General features: G+C 43.9%; 1 protein-coding gene across 1 annotated transcript; it reads right to left on the minus strand.

The window, feature by feature from the left end:
* Positions 1 to 9,345: 9,345 nt before the first annotated feature.
* Positions 9,346 to 21,623, minus strand: LOC114054219 (putative uncharacterized protein DDB_G0271982; the record flags this gene model as incomplete). The annotated part of the gene is made up of 5 exons (XM_027877395.1): positions 9,346 to 9,396; positions 9,495 to 9,593; positions 19,631 to 19,678; positions 21,287 to 21,355; positions 21,594 to 21,623. Coding segments are annotated over 5 exons (297 nt in total), but the record flags the coding sequence as incomplete, so codon positions are not given.
* Between the last annotated feature and the right edge of the window lie 291 nt (positions 21,624 to 21,914).

A 21,914-nucleotide genomic window follows, 5' to 3' on the forward strand; every position in this document is an offset into this window, starting at 1 on the left:
TGCCATGAACCGTCAGGAGGCATTTCCTGTTAGAATCTCCTGGATTTCTTCTAGAAGTATGAACCAAGGACCAGGTCTGTGACTAGGCTACTCAGCTGAACCACATGACCCCTTAGCAGGGATTCCTGGGGAATGAATAAAACCCTAGCAGGGCAATTCTGGAAGTCATGTCTCTCTTTACAAATAACTCCACCAATCTTTTCAATGGCATTGGTGAAGATTTTTGCTAATAAATTTTATAGTAGAAAAATAACTTCACCAGAATGAAAGAGTACCTTGCCTAAAAGGAGAAGTAAACTTGGCCCAGCATCGTTAAGTTATCATCAGTAAAGGATTCTTACATTTGTTACCTTGGCTGGGACTTGTAGGGGACACCCTACAGAAGTCCATCAGCCTTGTGCCTGTTTATTTGTGTTTCTGTGTGTTTGTGGTTTTATACCTTATACATTTTGTTTTCCTTTTCTGTTGCCTGACCTTAGAAATCATTTAGAATAATGGGATCTAATAATAGCAAGCTAGATTATAGCGTGCTAAAAGAAATCCTCTTGGAAAAATTTCTCATAGCATAGGACAAAGGGGAGCTCTCAGGAGAGTCAGTAATGACAAAGAAGCACACAATTAAGTTACATAAAATCTGGTCTAAATCTGTTAGAGATCTGGCTGATAATTTGTTTTGGCCTCCATTTGGTACCTTTGAAGATTGTAAATTGAAGGACTTAAGGCTCACTATAAGGAATCATTCAAGTCAGATGGAGTTCTGGTTCTGCTGGGCATCCCTGGCAAAAGGGATAGGCCCAAGCAACCTACAGGTCCTTTCTCTCTACTCTGCCTTGTCTGCACCTTCTCCCACTCTTTTGCAGCCTCTTTTGGCTACTTCTCCTGTTGCTATCACCTTGCCTTCCTTGCCAGCAGCTCCTTCCCCTCCTCTTCCTCCTCCTCCCCCTCCCTCTTCTCCCCCCACATCACCTTCTATGCCTCCATCTTATTCTCCTCTTGCAAAGGCTGGGGATTTAGTTTCTTCTGAAACTGAGGGAGAGTCTGCTAGTATTTTTCCCTCTTCAAGAAAGGCTGTTTTGACCACAGGGGAAATGCAATTATTCATAAACACCATCAACCATTCGGTCTCTCAGACCTCTCTACCTGGAGGAGGGACACCCAAAATCTGATGAAGATCCTGGGGCTGTTATTACCCAATTTCAGGCCATTTTAGGGGTTATAACTCCATTTGGGGAGATGTTACCAACCTTATGGAAACTATTCTTTCCTCTGGAGAAAGAACTGCCATCATAGAGGCAGTTAAGGGACTGTTCCTTATTATAGAAGGCCCTCCAGACCCTGCAGGTCTTCCTAATTGGCCACTACAAGATCCCTGTTGGAATCCCAATGTTCAGGCCCATTATACTAGGTTGGCACAAGCCAAGGATACCTTGATTGCCGGCATGGAAGCTTGTGTCACCAGACCAGAAAACTGGGTAAATTCCAAGAGACAGTACAAGAAGAAAAAGAAGCCTCTGTTTTTTATGATAGATTGTGCCTAAGTACTAAGTGGTACGCAAGAGGAGAGCACTCCAACCCCGAGATGCACATATCATCAGTACACATTTTATTAGTCAATCCCTGCCTGAAGTATGAAAACATTTCCATAAGAGATGCTCTGAATGGCATGAAATGGCTACTGGCCAACTTAAGAGCATTGGCCTATCTGTTTATGAAGGAAAGGATAAGGAAAATGAGAGACAAGTTGAGGAGAAATCTACAGAGAAAGATTAAACCATTCTTGCTCCTGTGCAGGCCGTTTCAAAGCCTTGTGACCTGCACAAAACATGTGAAACACACTAATCTTTTTACTGAAGTATGAAGGGTCATATTGCCCATGACTGTCACAAGAAAAAAAGTGACCTCTGGAATAACAGGAAGGGTGGACCTAGAACTTCCCAGGGAAGTTTCATTGTATGAAGGTGTGGGGGAGGGGCTATGGATTCTAGAGAGGACTCTTTGGTTTTCCTTGATCCTGCCATCCTGACCCCAGAGCCCCATGTGACCCTTTAAGTTGGTGATACAATCTATGATTGCTTCCTGGATGATGGAGCCTCTAATTCAGTTGTAATGAGTAAGCCTGATTCCATCTACACCTCTGCTGGGTCTCTGAGTGTGGTCAGAGTCTCAGGAAAGCCTCTAAATGTTCTGGGGTTGTCCCATCGCACTATTCCCATTGGCCCCCTTTTGTTGAATATGCCTTCCTCTTCATGCCCAAATCCCTCATGAAAGGGGCAGCTAGGTGGTGCAGTGGATAGAGCTCTAGCCTTGGAGTCAGGAAAACCTGGGTTCAAATCCAGCCTCAGACACATAACACTTACTAGCTGTGTGACCCTGGGCAAGTCACTTAACCCCAATTGCCTAAAAAAATAAAACAACAACAACAACAACAAAAAACCCAAATCCCTCATGAATCAGCTGGGGCATGATCTCTGAAAGCAAATTTAGGGCTACTATTGCCCTGTTCTCCCAATGGTTTTCTTTTCCTGCAGCTGCCTGAAGATTCCTTCTCCTTATTCCCCATTCCCATTCAGAATGACCAAAAGACCATCAGAGATGCTTTTAGCATCCCATCTGACATCCCCCACTCCCTCTGGGCCTCTTCGTTTTCAGATGTGGAACTCCAAAAATCTGCCATCCCTATTACCATCCAAGTTAGGGGAGACCCTCCACCCAGTACCCTTTATCCAGGGAGGCTATTGAGGGCGTTTCACCCATCACTGACTCTTTAAGAGACCAAAGTATTATTGTACCCTGCAAATCTCTATGCAGCACGACAATCCTCCCTATTAAGAAACCCAAATCAGGTCCCTCTGGCAAGCCTTTTCATCATTCTGTGCAGGATTTGCATTCTATTAATGCTTACGTTAGGTGTCACCCAATGACACCTAATCCTACTACCATGGTTTCCCCAATCCTCATGAGGCTACCTGCTTTACAGCAATAGGCCTTTGCTCAGCATTTTTTTCCAGTTCCCATTCACCTAGATTGCCAGTACCTGTTTGTTTTTACCTTGAAGAGTTCACAATGGACATGGACTTGAGACTTCAAGGATATGTAGTGAGCCCCATTTTATTCTTGCCAATTTTATTGCAGGATTTTGGTTCCGTTATTTTTAAGGGCGCCACCTTGATTCATTATGTGGTTGATCTGCTTCTAGCTGCTCCAGATGCTGAGGTTAGTCATCATCTATTACTTGAGCTACACCCAAGGGACCAGAAAGTCTCTAAGTCAAAAGTCCAATGGTGACTTCCACAGGTGGAATGTTTCGGCTTTATTTTGACTGCTGGGACTCATTCCGAATGCCTAAAGGCATTCAGACCATTTAACAGCTCTGCACCTACCACCAAGTGGCAGCTGCATGCCATGCTTTGAGTGGCCAGATCCCAGAGGCGGTGGATTCTTTCCTTTGGTGAGATTACCCCTGTCTCTCTGACTAAAGACTCTGTTCTGGAACCTTTGCAGCTTGACACTCAACATCTCTCTGCCCTTGTGGGCCTCGGCGTCTGCATGAGGGCTTGATTATAGCAAGTCCTTTTCTCTTTTTATACACAAGCAAAGGTGTTCTGGCTCCAACATTCGGACCCACTCTGTGCCCAGTGGATTATGATTCTGTGGCTGCTGGAGCGCCACCTTGCCTGCCTGCTCTAGCTGCCACCGCCCTTTTGGTAGAGAAGGCTTGTGATTTGCTTTGGGGTTCCAAGTTCATAGTGCAGTGTCCCCATGAAGTAGAGGCTTCCTTACTTTGCCACTGAGCTTAGGCCTTTTCGGATCAGAGACTTGCCAAATGCGAAGTGTCCTTGCTTGGCAAAGAAAATCTCTCTCAAAAGCGCTGTGCCAGTCTCGGGGGAGCCACTCCATGACTGCCTTAGTAGTAGACACCGTCACTTTTGGATCCCCCCTTGCACGATCCTGATTATGGGTTCTCTTTTATGAGAGATGGTGCTGGCCTTTCTGACTGTGCCGCTATCTGAGCACCTTTGCTGTCTCCCAGTCTCAGTGTCCAAGCTGCCAAAGGCAAAAGCAACATCTGGTGGCTGGCAGGCTGTTGGGATGCTTTGGTTATGGAGGGCTTTTTTGACTACTGCTGGGAAGGTCAATGCAAATGCAGATTTCATCAAAGATCTCTTCTGCTCTGAAACTCCCCACTGCCTTGGCCATTGTCCATTGCTCAGTCCAAACTGGTGGAACCAATCCTGTTTTGCAAGGAAATGACCGTGCTGATGGCACAACAAAACTTGCAGCCCTGGAAGGCTCTGCATAGATTTTAGATTTCTTGCCTTCTTGTGATGACAATATCTCTCTTTCCTATGATGAATCTGAAACTGAGAAACAGATACAGGTTGAAAGTTAGACAGGTTGCTGGGGACTCGATGATCATGGAGGGCAAGCCCGCACCCCCTAAGCTGCTATCACCAGGTATGTCTGTCCAGAAGGGGGGCTATGTTGGGAATTTCATGAGGAGGTGTCCCCAGTGCAGCTGCCCCTGCAGGTGCCTCTTGCCCTACTTGCCAGACATATGATCAGCATGCCTTTTGTGCTGTTGTCACGGTGGGCATCCCCTAGCTTATATGCCCTTTGAACATTTGCGGAGTGATTTCATTTGTGTGTCTAAGTCTGGCCACTATAGCTCTGTCCCGTTAACGTTGACCAGCTAAGCCGGTGGGTGGGGGCCTCTCCTGGCTCTCAGGCAACAACTGAATTTCTTGCCAAGGATCTCCTAAAAGAAATTGTTCCCCACTTCAGTCCACTGGCATGCACTGATTCTGACAAGGGCAACCACTTTGCCAACTCTATTCTGCCCAGGTCTACTCCTGCCCATGGAGTAGTTCCTCAGTTCCCTACGCCCCCCACCCCCAAAGCTCAGGCCAGGTTGAACCCTTGACTAAGGAGTCGAAATAGCCTGATGTCCTTCCTCTGGCCTTGTTCTCGTCTGTGCAGCTGCAGACCAAGGCGGGAATGACATATATGTCATTTGGAAATGCTCCTCCTCTTCCAACTCCCTACCCTGGTCCTGCTCCCCTCCCTTCTCCAAGTCATGTCCCTCCCCCTCCCCACCCTAGCTCCTTCCCATCCCCTGCTGGCTTCCCCTCTGCTCTAACCTACTGCCTCTCTCCTCTTCAGATCCAGTCACACACCCAGAGGTCAGAGCTGCCTTCTCCCATCTCTGGCAGGTCCTTCTACTTCTGTCTCATGCCCACCCCACCCCCACTTCCTGCTCCTGCCGCCCAGCTGTCATTGCCCGATGCCCTCTTTCTCTCTTTAGCTCACAGCCCAGCCAAGCTTCTCTTCCTCACTCTCTTTTCCTGCTTCTTCTGCTTACTCCCTTTTCTTTATCGTGTAGCTCTCTCCTCCCACCCTGTGCCCTTGCCAGCCCTCCGTCTCTCCTCTCAGTCTCACTCTGCTGCTCTGAGGCCCTGCCCTCTTGTCCTCCTCCTCCAGCTTTCAGCCTTCTGCACTGCCTCACTCCAAACCTTCCCTCCCTTTTATGACCCTAACGTTTCTGCAAGCATTTCTGCCTATGGTTTTTATTGTCATCTCTGACTCTGTTGCCCCATGGACCAAGTGTCCCGTGGGGTTTTCCTGGCCAAGATACTGGAATGGTTTGCCATTTGCTTCTCTAGTAGATCCTTTTTGTCAGGCAATCAAAGGTGAAGTGACTTGCCCAGGGTCACACGGCTAGGAAATGTCTGAGGCTGGATTTGAACTCTAGTCTTCCCAACTCCAGGCCCAATGCTCTAACCACTGAGCCACCAGCTGCCTCCTTCTGCCTATAAGCTTTGCTGCTGTACTTCTCCTGCTCCTTGTTCCTCTCTGTCTTCCTTTTCTTTCTATTTTCTCTCCCTTCCCCTTTGGCCTCCTCCCTCGGTCTCCCCTCCTTCTTTGTGTCTGCCCTCTGTCTGCCTTCGTCCTCTTGTATTCCTTACCCCTGTCCTCCTCTTCCCTGACCTCTCCCGACTCCCTCCCCCCACTCAATGTCTCACCCTCAGGCTCTGTCTTCCTTATGTTTCTGCCCCAGCTCTATAAGACTCTGCTTATCTTCTTCTCCATGTCCTCCCCCATTCCCCCTTCTGTCTCTCCAAGTTCAAAAATAGGGATTTAACCATCAGTCACATTTCTCATGCAGCCTTGATTTGCTTGAACTAAATTACATTTTTCATGAATTTCATAATTTTTTAATAACGCACTAGCTAATATATTTTCAAATGAAGTATTCTGCACTTCATATAAAATATTTTTGTTGGACTACCATAGTTCTTTTGTGCAGAATTAAACTTGTCCGTAGCCTTGGGTGGAGACACCATCTGCTACTTTGTAGATTAGGCAGCCTGTCTGCAGATGGGCAGATGCAGACATGTTTGTCCATAGCTAATGTACAACATACATAGTTTCTGGCTCAGTGGCAGAGAGTGAAGCTTTTTACCCACCACTCTCCACTATGGACACTGGGCTCCAGCCTTCTCCCCTTTCCCCCAGTAGACCACCCTAACTCTTAATAATGTTCCCCCTGACTAGGCAGGCCTTCTCCCTCTACTTCCAGGTCCTGCTCATCCTCAGAAGGCTTAGGCAGCCCCCTGAGGCCCACTCGGATCTCCTACCCTCCTCTGCCATGACATTTGTCTGTCCTGCTCCTTGGGGAACTTAGCCCCATACTTCTTTGCCCTCTGACTCCCCTGTTTCATGCAGGCCTGCAGTCGTGTACCCTCAGCTAGACTGTAAGCCCCCAGAAAGGAGGGACCATATCTAGTTTTCTGCCGAATCACCTGATGAGTACCTAGGGGCCACATAAGTAGCAATTGTTCAATGTCACCTTACCAAAGAAAGATCACTCTGGCCTGAACGACATGGCGGCAGTGACAACAACGATGACAACTAGGATGATGATGACGATGACCACAGACCCAAGTTGCCGCAGAAAGCACTTTCTGAGACCCATGTTCTCATGCTGGTGTCCGTTCCCCGGCTGCGGATCCTGGAACTCTGTGGTTGGACAAACATCGTCAAAGGCCAAGACAAGACACAAATCCACAGCAGTCAGTCAACAAGCATCATCGGGCACCTGCCATGAGCTGGCACTGTGCCAAGCACTAGGGAAACAAAGAAGGGCAAAAACATGGTCCCTGCCCCCTCCAGAAGCTCCCAATCTTATAGGGGAGACAACATGCACAAAGCGATAGACACGGAAAATATCTACAGTGTAAAGATGACAGGATATCTCCTATGGAAGGTACTGGAAGCTGGGCTAATGAGAAAGGCCTCTTGTAGAAGGTGGGATGTGAGCCAAGTCTTAAGGGAGCCAGAGGAGCTAGGTGCCAGAGGTGAGGGAGGACAGCATTCCAGGCATGGGGCACAGCCAGTGCAAAGGACTGGAGGTGGAGTGTCATGCTCGAGGAACCACCAGAAGAGGCCAGTAATGCTAGATAACAGAGCATGGGGAGGGGAGTAAAGCATAAGAAGGCCAGCAAGGTCAGAGGGGGCCAGGATGTGAAGAGCTTTAAAGGCCAAACAGAGGGTTTTGGGGTTTTTTTCTTTAGTCAATTGGGGTTAAGTGACTTGCTTAGTGACCGTTGTCAGGGTCACACAGCTAGTAAGTGTCAAGTGTTTGGTCTGAGGCCGGATTTGAACTCAGGTCCTTCTGACTTCAGGGCCAGCGCTCTAACCACTGCGCCACCTAGCTGCCCCCAAACAGAGGGTTTTAAACTTGGTCTTGGAGCTGATAGGGAGCCACTAGAGTTTATTGCAGGCGGGGGGAGGCAATGACTGGTCAGACTGGTGCAGATCACTTTGCTATCAGACGGGAGGCTGGACTGCACTGGGGAGAGGCTGGAGGCAGCCAGGACACCCAGCAGGGCATTGTGATAGTACAGGTGTGACATAACGGAGAGCCTCCACCTGGGTACAGGCACTGTCCGAGATGACAAGGAGGCATATTCGAGAGATGCCGGGAAGGTAGAAAGGATGGCAATGTGGGGTCAGTGTGAGAGAGGAGGCCAGGATGACCCTGAGGTTGGGAGCTCTGGTGACTGGGAGAATGGGGCTTCCTTCAACAGTAATACAAAAGTAGGGGAAAGGGGAGAGTTGAGGAGGAAAGATAATACTGCTTTCAGTTTGGGACCTGTTGCCTTTGAGATGTCTCTGGGCCACCCAGGTCAAGATATCCAAAAGGCAGCTGGGAATGTGAGACAGGAAGGAGCTCAGAAGGCAGGGGAGGGCCAGAGAGGGAGATCTGGGAATCATCTGTGTGGGAAGATGGTGAACAAAGCCATGGGAGCTGATGAGATCCGTGGGCAAGATAGGAGAGAGGGAGAAGAGATGGGGGCCCCAGGACAGAGCCCTAGGGGACACTCCCCGCTCTGTGGGCATGACCTTGAGGAAAATCTGGCAAATGAGATGGAGAAGGAGCTGCCCGAGGAGGAGAACCAGGACAGAGAGCAGCATCTAGAAAATCTGCAGAGAAGCCACACGTTTCTCTAGTGCTATTTGAGGCAGTTACCAAACATTCCCCCCAACTGCCCTGCTCTGGAGGCTGGGCAAGTAATACTATCCCCGTCGGACTGATGAGGAAACTGAGGCTCGGCAGTGAGGTTGTAAAGGAGGCCCCATTGGTATCTCTGAAGTGCTGGCCTAAAATTCAAAACTAATGAAAAGAGAGAGGGGAGGGAACTCCTCATCCCAGGTCCTCCAGCTATGGAAGTGTCAGAAATAGTACCGAAAGCCAGACCTTGTAGCTCTCAGGGCTGTTCCCACAGCCCTTCTTATTCGCTCAGGAGGCTGCAGCTAGAACCCAGTGAGGACAAGCCCAGCCAAGTGACAGAGAACACGTCTGAAAGGAGCGAAGTGTTGGGGCAAAGGGCAGAAGCCCATCCAGGGGAGGAGGCTGAAGGAGCTTCTGGGCTCTTAGCTCTGGAAGAGGGGAGCCAGGAGGGGCTCTTGTCCTGATTTGTGAGAAAAGAGGGGCGATGGCTTCCACTTGGCTTTATCTAGCCATTGCGTACCACCATCTTTGTTTTTCACTTATCATCTAGGTCTGCCAGAGAAGAGATTCCCCTCAGTCCAGGCCCAGGACACAGAAGAGGTCCGTGGAGGAGATGGCCTGTTTGCCAGGAAGGGCATCGTGAAGAAAAAAAGAGTCCTCATCCACAGAATTCCACAGGAATGGGTCCACTGCCTCACCTCAAGTGTGTGAATTCCTGTGGCACTGGAAGGTGAGGGGCAGGGGTGGCCAGGGGTAAATGGAGAGCAAAGGGTCAGTGGACAGGCCACCTGGCTAGGTGGGCAGCTGTGAAGGATGGGCTTTGGAGGACCCTATCAGAAGCTGTCGAGCAGGTTGGTCCCGGCCACCGAGTCCAGCCTGGCCCTCTACAGGTGAACACATGGCATGCATGGCCACGCCAGAGGGGGCAGAGGCCAGAGTCTAGGCACGGACATCCACCTATCTCTGTGTCTGGGAAGGGCACGAGGGTACTGGGAATTCTTCCCAAGAGGCAGGAGGGACAAGGGCCAATGGCCCAGCGCAGTGCTGTGGGACGGGCAGAGCAAAGGAATGGAGAGTCCCCCTGGCAGGAGCAGGGGGAAAGATGGAGGCAGGAGGCCAGATGGCTGGGGACCCACAAGGGAGGAGCCAGCTGAGTTCTGGGGAAGAATGAGGCAGTAGGGGACAAGATCTTTCCTGGTATTAACGCCCCATCCTAGCCATAATCCAGTGTGCCTCAAATTGAATAATTATTAGCATTTGTACTATTAACAATGGTGGCGATGATGGTGGTAACAATACCTTGATATGTACATACAAATATATATACATATATATGTGTATATATACGTGTGTGTTTTTGTTGTTCAATCATTTTTCAGTCGTGTCTGACTCTTTGTGACCCCTTTTGAGGTTTTCGTGGCAGAGATACTGGAGTGGTGTGCCATTTCCTTCTCCAGCTCATTTTACAGATGAGGAAGCTGAGGCAAACAGGGGTAAGTGACTTTCCCAGGGTCTCACAACTAGTAAGTGTCTGAGGCTGGGTTTGAACAGAATACGGGGCATCACAAAAGAATGGGTGTTGGGCACAGAGAGGCCAAGGAAGATCAGGACCGAAGCAGGCCATTGGATTTGGAAATAAGGAGGTATGGGGTGGGGATTCTTAATCTGGTCCAGATTGGACTAGAAAGCCTTTAAAGCCCATTCCCACTCTGAGATTCTGGGATTCTGGGAGGTTATTAGTGCCTTTCTCTGAGTTGTTTACAAGTGGTTAAAGAATTAAGTGGTGGTGAGAAGTGGAAGCACTTGCTGTCCAATGGGCCAGTGAAAGGGAAGAGTGAGTGTACCGAGACTGGGGCAGGAACAGGGGAAGGTGTTTTGCACATTGGTTTTGATTTTTTTGAATGAGAGGTCTGAGTATCTTTGTAGGCTCAGGTGAAGAGCCCAGGAGTGAGGAATCGGGGATGCCTGAGAAGGAGGTGCTTTTCTTGTCATTTTGATCTTTGTTTAGATCTGACCAAAATACAACAGGAATCAGTAAAATAACCCTACCTTCTGTAGACTGAAGAAATCAGGTTTCTAGATTTGATGATTTTTCAAATGTTGGTAAATTCTGTTGTGATAAAATACAAAGCTTTTGTCCAGGTGTTACTGACTTCATAGAAGCTTCTTGTCATCAATTTTCTTTCTTTTCAGAATTATTTTATTGATTTGTGTTTTATGCTCCTGCCATGTGCCAATAACTGCTCTATCCTGCCCCCCTAACCCCCCCCCCCGACAAAAGAGGATTGTGGCACAGCCAGTGCTGCCATTTCATACCTGACGTCTCCATTTCTGATTTGAGATGGCCTGGGTTCCATCCTCACGAGCTGGATTTCCTTCACGTTCTAATGTCCTCTGGTGCTGGCTTTCATATACATTGTCATAGTCATTGACGTATTCTCCGGCTTCTGCTTTCTTCACTTGATCTCAGTGCAGACAAGTCTTCTCGTGTTCGGCAATTTCCAAGTCATCCTCAGCATTATATCTTATTCTTATTTCTGTTGTGGTCACCACCCAGGTCTGCAAGCCTTCAAGTCAGCCTTGACCCTTCCTTCACTCTCACTCACTCCTCATATTCAATCAGTTTAAAATCTCATCAATGTCCCCTCCCACCCCCAACCCTTTCCTCCATTCACACCACAGCCATCCTCGTTCAGGCTCCCAAGTATCGCCCTCTGCCTCCCTAAATGTCGAAGGGGTCAGTCAGCCGTGAGGCAGGGACCTTCCCCAGCTCAAGACACCTTGGTGGTTTCCATTGCCTCGAGGATAAATTGCAGACTCCTGTGGGCAATGGTCCTCCATAGTCTGGCTCCAGCCCAGCTTCCCAGACTGACTGCATATTCCTCCTCCCCCAGGCATTCCCCATCATAGCCAAACTGATTGCTTGTTCACTGTACTCTCCCCTCTCCCTCCCACCTTCATTCCTCTGTATGAGGAAGGCATCCCCCGCCCCAATGCCCTTTCTCCTCACCTCTGCCTTTCAGGACGTTTCCTTCCCTTTAAGGCTTAGCTCAAATGCCTGCTCCTTCAAGAGGCCCCTCCCTCTCCTGATTACCCCAGTGGTTAGTGCTTGGATTGATTTTGTATCTACCTTGTAATGGCTTACATGTGTACAGGTTATATGGAACTCCTCAACAGAACTCGAGTAACTTGGGGGTAAGGACAAAGCCTTATACATACTAATGTGCCCGGACTGCATTGCTTGGAATTCCTCATCTTCATCATTTCTCCGGCCGTAATGAATACTCTCTCGTGTTTACATGCCACAATTTGTACAGCGATCGATTCCCCTACCATTGGGCACCCACTTCAGTTCGAGTTTTTTCTCCTACAGAATGAATATTTGGGTATATACAGAGCTTATCTTTTTGTCTTTGTCCTTCTTGGGGCACATATTGGCCACGGTGCCCAGCCCCTTGGATGCCCTGTCCTCATGCTGGCTCCTTGTCTTCCTTCCATGCTATAAACAGCGATATTCCCCAAGGTTCTGGCCTGGACCTTCCTCTCTTGTCCTCTTGCATTGTCTCCCCGGGATGGGGGTGGGGGAACAACTAATCTGCTAATTGTATTTTCTGTGTAAGTGATTACACTGAAGTCCGCATATTCATCTATGCCTTCTCCCCCCAGCTCCAGTCCAGGATTTCTTACTGCCTCTTGGATGTCCTGCCAGCACCACAAAGTCAACATCTCTAATAATCAATATCCTTCCCCCTCCCTCCAAACCTGTGCTTTCCCATAAGGCCTTGATTTCTGTTCATGGCACCCCCACCATCTTCACAGTCACACAAGTTTCTAACCCCAGAACTCTTCCCCATTCCTGATAAGCCCCTCCCCCTATCCATTATGCTCCCAAGCCCTCAAACTTGGAAAGATCTCTCCCATCCTTCCCTCCAGTGCCAATACAACCAACCACCCTCCTTCAGGTCCTCATTTCTTTTGGTGGAGACTACAGAGATAGTTTCCTAACTGGTCATCTTCCTTTGAGTCTCTCCTCTAATCAATCCATCTTCCCCACTGCTTCCCCTCCCCCTTCTTAAATTTTTTAATGATTTTATTAATTTATTTTGATTTATCAACAATCACTTCCATAAGCTTTTGAGTTCTAAATTTTTCTCCCCCTCCCTCCCCAAGATGGCACACAATCTAATATATGCTATACATATACATTCCTATTAAACATATTTTCACATTAGTGATGTTGTAAGTAAGAATTAGAATAAATAGGAGGAACCACCAGAAAGAGGGAAACAAAACACAACAGAAGAAAGAAATAGCAAATAGTCTGCTTCGATCTGCATTCAAACTCCATAGTTCCTTCTCTGGATGTGGATAGCATTTTCCACCATGAGACCTTTGGAGATGTCTTAGATCCTTGCATTGCTGAGAAGGGCTAAGTCTATCAACGTTAGTCATTGCACAGCAAGGCTGTTACTGTGTACAACGTTCTCCTGGTTCTGCTCACTTCCCTCAGCATCAGTCCATACAAGTCTTTCTGAAGTCTGGCTGCTCATCATTTCTTATAGCACAATAGTATTTCATTGCATTCATATACCACAACTTGTTCAGCCATTCCCCAATGGATGAACATCCCCTCAATTTCCAATTTTTTGCCACCACAAAAAGAGCTGCTATACGTATTTTTTACATGTGGATCCTTTTCCCATTTTTATGATCTCTTTGGGATACAGCCCTAGAAGTGCTATTGCTGGGTCAAAGGGTATGCACATTTTTATAGCCCTTTGAGCATAGTTCCAAATTGCTCTCCAAAATGGTTGGATCAGTTCACAACTCCACCAACAATGCATTAAGTGTTTCAATTTTCCCACATCATTTTCCTGTTTTGTCATGTTAGCCATTCTGATAGGTGTGATGTGGTACCTCAGAGTTGTTTTGATTTGTATTTCTCTAATCAACAGTGATTTAGAGCATTTTTTCATATGACTGTAGATGGCTTTAATTTCTTCATCTGAGAACTGCCCATTCATATCCTTTGACCATTTATCAATTGCTTCCCCCCTTTTTTAAAAATAAAGTTTACTTCTTTTTCAGTTAAAAAAAAACGATTTTCTTTCTTTCCCACTTTACCCCTCCCCCACCCTATTTGGAAAAAAGCAAAATTCTTGCCACAAATATGTATAATCGAGCAAAACAAAATCCTACATTGGCCATGTCCAAAAAACATGATCTCAATATGCACTTTGGGTAGAATGTTTCATCACAGGCCCTCTGGTATCATCATTCACTGTGATGATCAGATTTCTTAAGTCTTTCAAATTTGTTTGTCTTTATAAAGTTGTTACTACTGTATAAATGGTTCTACGGGTTTTGCTCACTTCACTCTGCGTAAGTTCTTACACATATTCCCAGATTTCTCTGAATCTATCCCCTTTGTCATCTCTTATTACACAGTAATATTCCATTATGTTCATATAGGGCAGCTGGGTGGTGCAGTGGCTAGAGCACCAGGCCTGGAGTCAAGAAGACCTGAGGTCAAATCCGGCCTCAGACACTTACTAGTGACCCTAGGCAAGTCACTTAACCCTTTTGCCTCCGTTTCCTCATGTGTAAAATGAGCTGGAGAAGGCAATGGAAAACCACTCTAGTTTCTTTGCTAAGAAAACCCTAAATTGGGTCACAGTGATTCGAATATGACAGAAGAATGACTGAACAACACCTTCACATAGCATAATTTGTTTAGCCATTCTCCAAATCATCGACACTCCCTTAGTTTCCAGTTTGTTTTTTCTGCCACCACAAAGAGAGCTGCTGTAAATTCTTTTTGTACATATGGTCTTTTCCCTTCCTTCCCGCCTTTTTTGCAGCAGTGTTCATTAGGGATACTGATCTACTTTTCTTTGTGTTTTTACTTTTTTTGGTTTAGGTTAACAAGCCCACGTTTACATCATAAAAGAAATTTTGTTGAACTCTCATTTTTTCAAATACCATATGTAATACTGGAATTAATTATTCATTGAATATTTTATAGAATTTACTTATAAAGCCATCTCATTCTAAGGGCCCTTTGGGAGGTCATTTATGGCTTAATTTCTTTTTATGAACTATATTATTTCAGCCCTTTAGTTCTTGTTCTGTTAATCTGGATATTTTATATTTTTGTAAATATTCATCTATTTTATTTAAAGTTGTCGGTTATACTGACACGTAATTGGGCAAAAATGCTTTCTAAGAATTTCCTTTATTTCTTCTTCATTTCTGTGACTTCTCCTTTTTCACTTTCAGTATTGGTAAGTTGGTTTTCCTCTCTTTTTAAAAATCAAATGAGCTAATGGTTTATCTATTTTGTTTTTTCTTCTTTAACAAATCAGCTTCCAGTTTTCCTTATTAATTCACCGAACCTCTTCCTAATCAGACCAGTTGTTTGGCTACAAACATTATGAAATGATCTGTATGTGTGTGGGGGCGGGGGGGCGGTGTTATTGCTGTAATGACATAGCTGACCTTTGACTGTGCAGGGTGTCCCAAAGATCTTAGTGCAGCTTTCATCTATTAACGCTTAAAACTGCAGTAAGATTTTTAGGATCCCTCGTGCACAGCAAACAGAAATCCCACTGTTCTTCGACGTCTGTTCTCTAATAATATATTCTAAGAATTTTTTCAGGAATTGAAATGGCGCTCACAGGCTTACAGGACTGCAGACTTCATGGGGGAGCATGGAAAAATCAGGCCAGTATCTGACCAACTCCAGTTCTGCAGTGCCTTTGTTTTCCAGGAAAGACCACTGATACTAGTTGGGGAATCCCATGGAATAATTCTTTCAGAACTGCACCCAAGGATGTTGTTTATTTGGGCCAAGTCACGTGGACTCATCAAGGGTTCTGTGTGATTGCTTTTATGTCCTTTCTTAAGTATCTGCAGCATCCACTTCAAGGCTGCCCTTTCCAATCCAAGGTTCATTCTTTTTTGCAGAGAAAAGAGAAGCAAAGTCTGAATTGCATAATTCTGTATTTTCTTATCAGTTATCGTCCCATCTCTCCCAAGCATTGGCCATATGTACATCCTCTTCTTTTCCCAAGTATAGCTTTCCCAAATCCTTAGCTCTCCTTGCCATGAGGTTCTAAACCTCATTCAGGGGTTTAGAGAATGCCAGACAGTCATCTTAAAAGAATCTGCCACGTTTTGGATCCATCCTTCAATTACCTTCCTTGTCTTTGAAAAATCATTTAAAATGAACAGTCAACAAATATTAAATAATTGGTGCTTTTGTTTGTATATCACAATCATATCTAGATATATCCCATCCCCCCCCCCCAAATCCCTTTGGAATAAAAGAAAACAATTCAACAAAACCAACTTACACAGTGGCTGCATCTGATAGTATATGTAATAGTTCACACCTGTAGCCTCCTAACTCTCTAGTGAAAGGAAGGTACATTTCATAATCTGTTCTCCAGGGCCAAGGTGAGGCATTACAATTGCTCAATGTCTGGCTTCATTTAAATATCTGACATTATTGTAGTCTTTATATATGTTGTATATTAAGCAGTGCAGGATGTGATAGAGTGTTGGACCTGGAGTCAAGAAGACCTGAGTTCAAATCTGGACTCAGATACTTACTAGCTTTGTGACCAGGGCCAAACCTTGGTCTGACTCAGTTTCCTCATCTGTAAAATAGGGATAATATTAATAGCACCTACCTGCAGTCATTGTGAGGATAAAATGAGATCATATTTATAAAGAATTCTGTAAACTTTAAAGCACTAAATTATAGTTATTATCATCATCATTATGATTGTTCCCATGGCCTATGTTTCAGAATTTTGCATATTCATCATTTTTATAGTAAATAATATCCTACTACATTCATATATCACATTTTGTTTATCCATTTCCTAAGAGATGAGTACCAGTTTCATTTTGAGAATTTTCTCCTAGAAAAAAGACTAGGAATATTTTGATGTATATGGAATCTTTCTACTCCAATTTTTATGTGACCTTTTATATTAATGCCATATAGCCATTTCAGGCTGATGATGGTTACATGGTATAAAATGCTGGTCCAAAACTATTTCCCAGTTTTCCCAAGAACTCTTGGAAAAGGACTATGTACTATATCCAGTATTTGATGTTCCTGGGTTTATAAAACACTGGACAATGGTAACCTTTGCTTTTGGGTCCTGTTTGTCTAGTCTGTTACATATATGTAGTGTTCTTTTTCTTAAGTCGTATCAAATAGCTTGGATATTACAAATTGCTTTGTAATATCATTTGAGATCTGGTAATGCTAAGCTCCCTTCATTATTAGATTTTTTCATTGTTTCCCTTGAAATGAATGAACTTTCATCATGACTTTATCTGGTCCTGTAAAGTAACCCCTTGGTAGTATATTACTTAAAAAACCCTCAATTTATAAATTACTTAAAATAGTATCATAATTTTTAACATATTGGCATGCTCCAACCATGAATAATGACTCTCTCTCCCATTTACTTTTCTTATAGAACGCTGTCAAAAATGCTTTCTGGCCATATTTTGATCACTCTGAAGTGTGTCTTGGTCTCTTAAATCCCAAACATTTTTTTATGCATCATAGAGGATTTAGTAGAATTTCTCTGTCCATCTCTTCTTCCTGGATTGTAAGTGATGTAGACAAGGGGTGACGACTTTTGGAGTTGCATTTTACATCGCACTACTTTAATGGGGCTGTTGTTTTAATGAATGTTGTTCCTGAAACCCCAGAGTTCTTGAAATAAAACATCATCTTGTCTGCCAATGGAAGCAGTCTTATTCCTCCTTGTTGGGCACCTGCTCCCTGAGCCATTTTTCGTCGTCAGCGCTATAGGAGCATTTCTAGGAATAATAATGGACTCAGTAGGTAATCTCATATGATTTCATTGGGAAAGCTCCTGGTGTTACTCGATTACAAATAAAACTAGCTCTTGATTTTATAGACTTTTGATGACATTAAGAAAATGTAATTTATGTTATCACTGAAAATCAGAAATAAAAGTGTATTTTCCGAGAGGCTTTTTTGCCTCTGAATTGAAATGATCACATGATTTTATTTATTAATATGTGTTATAAATATGCATGTATAGTTTTCCAAATATAGGGCATTTTTGAGCCAACCTTCTATTTCTGGTGTAAATCTAACCTGGTCAGAGTGAATCATTTTAAATCTATTATGACTCCTTGACTAGTATTTTTTTTCACCAATATGCATTAGTGATACTGGTCTGAAGAATGCTTTATTGGCTTTATCTATCCCTGACTTGATTTGATTCTCAGGATCATATTTGTCTCATAGAAGGATTTTTGGAAAGGTGACATATTACTCTATTTTTTGTGAATAACTTATGTAGCAGAGTGATTAACTGTTCTTTAAATGTCTGATAAAATTCACAATTAAACCAAAGGTCTTTCTTTGGATTTCATTTAGGACTTATTCAAATTCTCAATCTGAGATAAGATTGTTTATATTTGTTATTTCCTATGTTTTTATAAATATTCATCCATTTCATTTTATTTTCAGTTTTGTTGGCGTAAAGGTAAGAGAGTTTCTAATAATTTTATTTCATCTCCATTTATTGAGAATTTCACCTCATTTCCAGTTTTGGTTCTCATGCTCTCTGTGTCTCTCTCTCTGTCTCTTTCTCACTGACTCTCCTTTTTTCTCTTCCTCTCACACAATTTCTGTCTTTCACTCTCTCACCTCTTTTTCATTCTTTTGCTGTCTCACTCTTTTTCTCTCTCAGTCTCTCTTTCTGCCTTGCTTTCACTCATTCTTTCTCTCTTTCACTTTCTCTGTATTTCTGTCTCTTTCTTTATTTCTCCTTTTCTCTGTCTCTGTTCTTTCTCCCAATCTATCTCTTCTCTTTTCTCCCCCTGTCCTCTTCTTCACTGTCTCTTTCTCTTTCTTTTTCTTTCTTCCTCTCTCCCTTTGTCTATTTCTCTCTTTCCTCTTTCACACTCTCTATTTTTGTCTCTCCTCTTTGTTTCTCTCTCCTCCCTCTCTGCCTTTCTCAATTTCTCTTCCTCAGTCTCTCTCTCTCCCACTCTTTTTTACTCTTTCTTTCTCTCTCTCATTCTCAGACACATTCTTTCTCTTTTTTCTCTCTCGTCCTCTTTCACTTCATCTGTCTCACTCTCTCATCCTCTTTCTCTTGCTCTCCGTCTCACTCTCTCCCACTCTTTCTCGCTCTTTCTACCTCACTCATTTTCTCCCTCTTTCTCTTGTTGTTTCTCTGTCTCACTCTCTCATTTTCTTTCTCTGCCACTCTCCTTCTCTCTCTCCCTGTCTTTTCAACCTCTCATTCTCTCTCTCTTTCTCAATCTCTCACTTGCTTTTCTTGATTTTTCTTTCACTTTCTGTCTCTTTTTCTCTCTTTATCTTCCTCATCCATTTCACTTTGATGGTTAGATTTGTTGGTATAACTGGGCAAAATAGCTCCTAATAATTGCTTTAATTTAATCTTCATTGGTGGTGAATTCACCCTTTAATTTTTGATACTGGTAATTTGGTTTTCTTCTTTTTTTTAGATTCAAATTAACTAATGGTTTATCTATTTTATTGGGGTTTTTCTGTGAAAACCAACTCTTAGTTTTATTTATTAGTTTGATAGTTTTCTTATTTTCAATCTTATTAATCTCTTCTTTGATTTTCAGCATTTCCAATTTGGTGTTTGAGGTTTTTTGGTTTGTTCTTTTTCTAGTTTTTTTTTTTTTAGTTGCATGCCCAGTTCACTGATCTGCTCTTTCTCTATTTTATTGATGTGAGTATTGAGAGACATAAATGTCCCCCTCAGTACTGCTTTGACTACATCCCATAAATATGTATGTTGTCTCATTGTTGTCATTCTCTTTAATGAAATTATTGATTATTTCTATTTGTTCTTTGACCCACTCATTCTTTAGGATTGGATTATTTAGTTTCCAATTTCTCACTTTTTTCTCACTCTCACACTCTTTCTCTTTCTTCCTCTTTCTCTGTCTCTCATTCTTTCTCTCTACCTGCCTTGGTCTCTTTCTCTACCTCTTTTTCTCTCTCTTTCTCTCTGTCTCACTCATTCTCTTTCGTGCTCTTTCTCTTTATTTCTCTCATTCTGTCTCCCATTCTTTTTTCTCTCTTTCAATCTTTTTCTTTCCCTTTGACTCTCTCCCCCTCTTTCTCTCTTTCCCACTCTTTTCTCTCTCTCCTTTTTCTCGCTCTTTCTGTCTCTCTCCCATTCTCTTTGATCTCTCTCCCTCTTTGTCTCATTCATTCTCTCTTTCCCCACTCTTTATCACTCTCTCACATTCTCTCCTTTTCTCTTGCTCTGTCTCTCTGTGTTTCTCTCTCCCTTGTTCCCTCTCTTTCTCACTCTCCTTTCTTTTTATCATCCTCTTTTACTTTCTTTCTGTCTCACTCTCATTCTCTTTCTCTATTTTTTTTTTGGCTAGGCAATGGGGTTAAGTGACTTGCCCAGAGTCACATAGCTAGTAAGTGTTATGTGTTTGAGGTCAGATCTGAACTCAGGTCCTCCTGAATCTAGGGCCAGTGCTCTATCCACTGCATCACCTAGCTGCCCCCTCTTTCTCTATTTCTCTCGCTCTGTTTTGGACCATCTCCTGCTTTTTTCTCTTTCTCTCTCCCTTTGTCTCTACTTCTCTCTCCCTTACTCTCTTTCTGTATGTCTCTCTTGCCTTCTCTCTTTTTCCTTTTATCACTCTTTCCATCTTTCTTTCTCTGTGTCTTTCTCTATGTCTCTTTCTCTTTCTTTCTTTCTCTTTCTCTCTCTATTTCTCTTTCCTTTTTTCTCTCTCCCCTGATCTTTCTCTCCTCCCTCTTTCTCATTTTCTCTTTCTGTGTGTATCTCTACCTCTTTCTGTATCTCCTCTATTTTTTCACTTTTTCTCTTTCCCTTTCTCTCTCTTTCACATTCTCTCTCTCTTCTCTCTATCCCTTTCCCTCTCTGTCTCCCTCTTTTGCTTTCTCCATCTTTCTCTCTCTCTCTCTCTCTCTCTTCTCTATTTCTGTCAATTCATCTCTTTTTCTCTCCTTCTGCCACTGTCTCTCTCTCTCATTCTCTCTCTCTATTTCTTATTCTCTCTCCTCTTTCACTCTGTCCTTCTATCTCTCCTGTCTCTCTCCCTTACAATTTCTCTCATTCTCTCTCTGGCTCCCACTCAGTCTTCATCTATCTATCCTACTCTTTTTCTCTTGCATACTCTTTTGATCGGTCTCTCTCTCCCTTCTCTGCCTTCTTTCTGTCATTCTCTCTTTTATCAGTTTCTCTTGCTGTCTCCCACTCTCTCTCTCTTTCTCCCTCTTTCTTGCTCTGTCTCCATCTTGCTTTCATTCTCTCTCCTGTTTTCTCTTTTTCTCTTTCCCTCTGTTTCTTTCTCCCTCCCTCCCCCTTTCTCAGTTTCTCACTGTCTTTCTCTCTGTGTCTCCCACTCTTTCTTAGTCTCCTCTCCCATTCTCTTTTGCTCTTGTTCTCTTTCTCTCACTCTCATTCTCTTTCTTTCTTGCTCTATTTGTCCCTCTTTCTCTCTTTCTCTTGATGCCTCTCTTTTTCTCTGTCTCATCCTATTCCTTTGCCTTACCCTTTCACTCTCTCCCACTCTTTCTCACTCTCTCTCTCGTTCTTTCCTTCTCTATTTCTCTTTCTTCCTCTCTCCATCTTTGCTATCTCTCCTCTCATTCTGTCTTGATCTCTCCCACTCTCTATTTCTCTCACTGTTTCTGTCTTTCTGTCTCCTACTCTTTTCTCTCTCTCTGCCACACTCTTTTTTCTCCTTTTGTCTCCATCTCTCTCCCTCTCTCTCCTTCCTTCTCTCCATTTCTCTCTGTCTCTCACTTTCTATCTCTATTTCTCTTTCCCTTTCTCTATCTGCCTCCAGTTCCTATTTTCTTCTCTCTCCCTCACCCTGCATCTCTTTGTCTCACTCTCATTTTCTCTCTATCCCTCTCTTCCTCACTGTCATTTACTCCTTCCATTTTTCTGTTTCTCTCATTCCGTCATTCCATTTCTCTTTCTCACTTTTTCTGTCTCTCCCACTCTTTCTTTCACTCACTGTGTCTATCTCTTTTTCTCTGCCTCACTCTTTCATTCTCTTTTTCTCTCTCTTGCTGTCTTTCTGATGTTCTCTCTCTCCTACTCATTCTTCCTCTTTCACTCTGTCTCTCTCTCCCTCTTTCACTGTCTCGCTCTCTCATTCTCTTTCTTCCATTCTGTCTCTTTATTATACCCATTCTCTCTCCCTCTTGCTCTCACTCTCATTCTTTAACTTTTTCTTGCACTCTCTTCTTGCTTTTTCTCCCTCTTTCTCTCCATTTTTCTTTCTCCCCTTTCTTTTTCTCTGTCTCACTCTCCTCTATTTTACTGTTTCTGTCTTTCTGTCTCCCACATTTTTTTGTCTTGCT

The sequence above is a fragment of the Vombatus ursinus genome, unplaced genomic scaffold (genome assembly GCF_900497805.2).
Source record: "Vombatus ursinus unplaced genomic scaffold, bare-nosed wombat genome assembly UNPS02004268.1, whole genome shotgun sequence".
Classification (NCBI taxonomy): Eukaryota; Metazoa; Chordata; class Mammalia; order Diprotodontia; family Vombatidae; genus Vombatus; species Vombatus ursinus.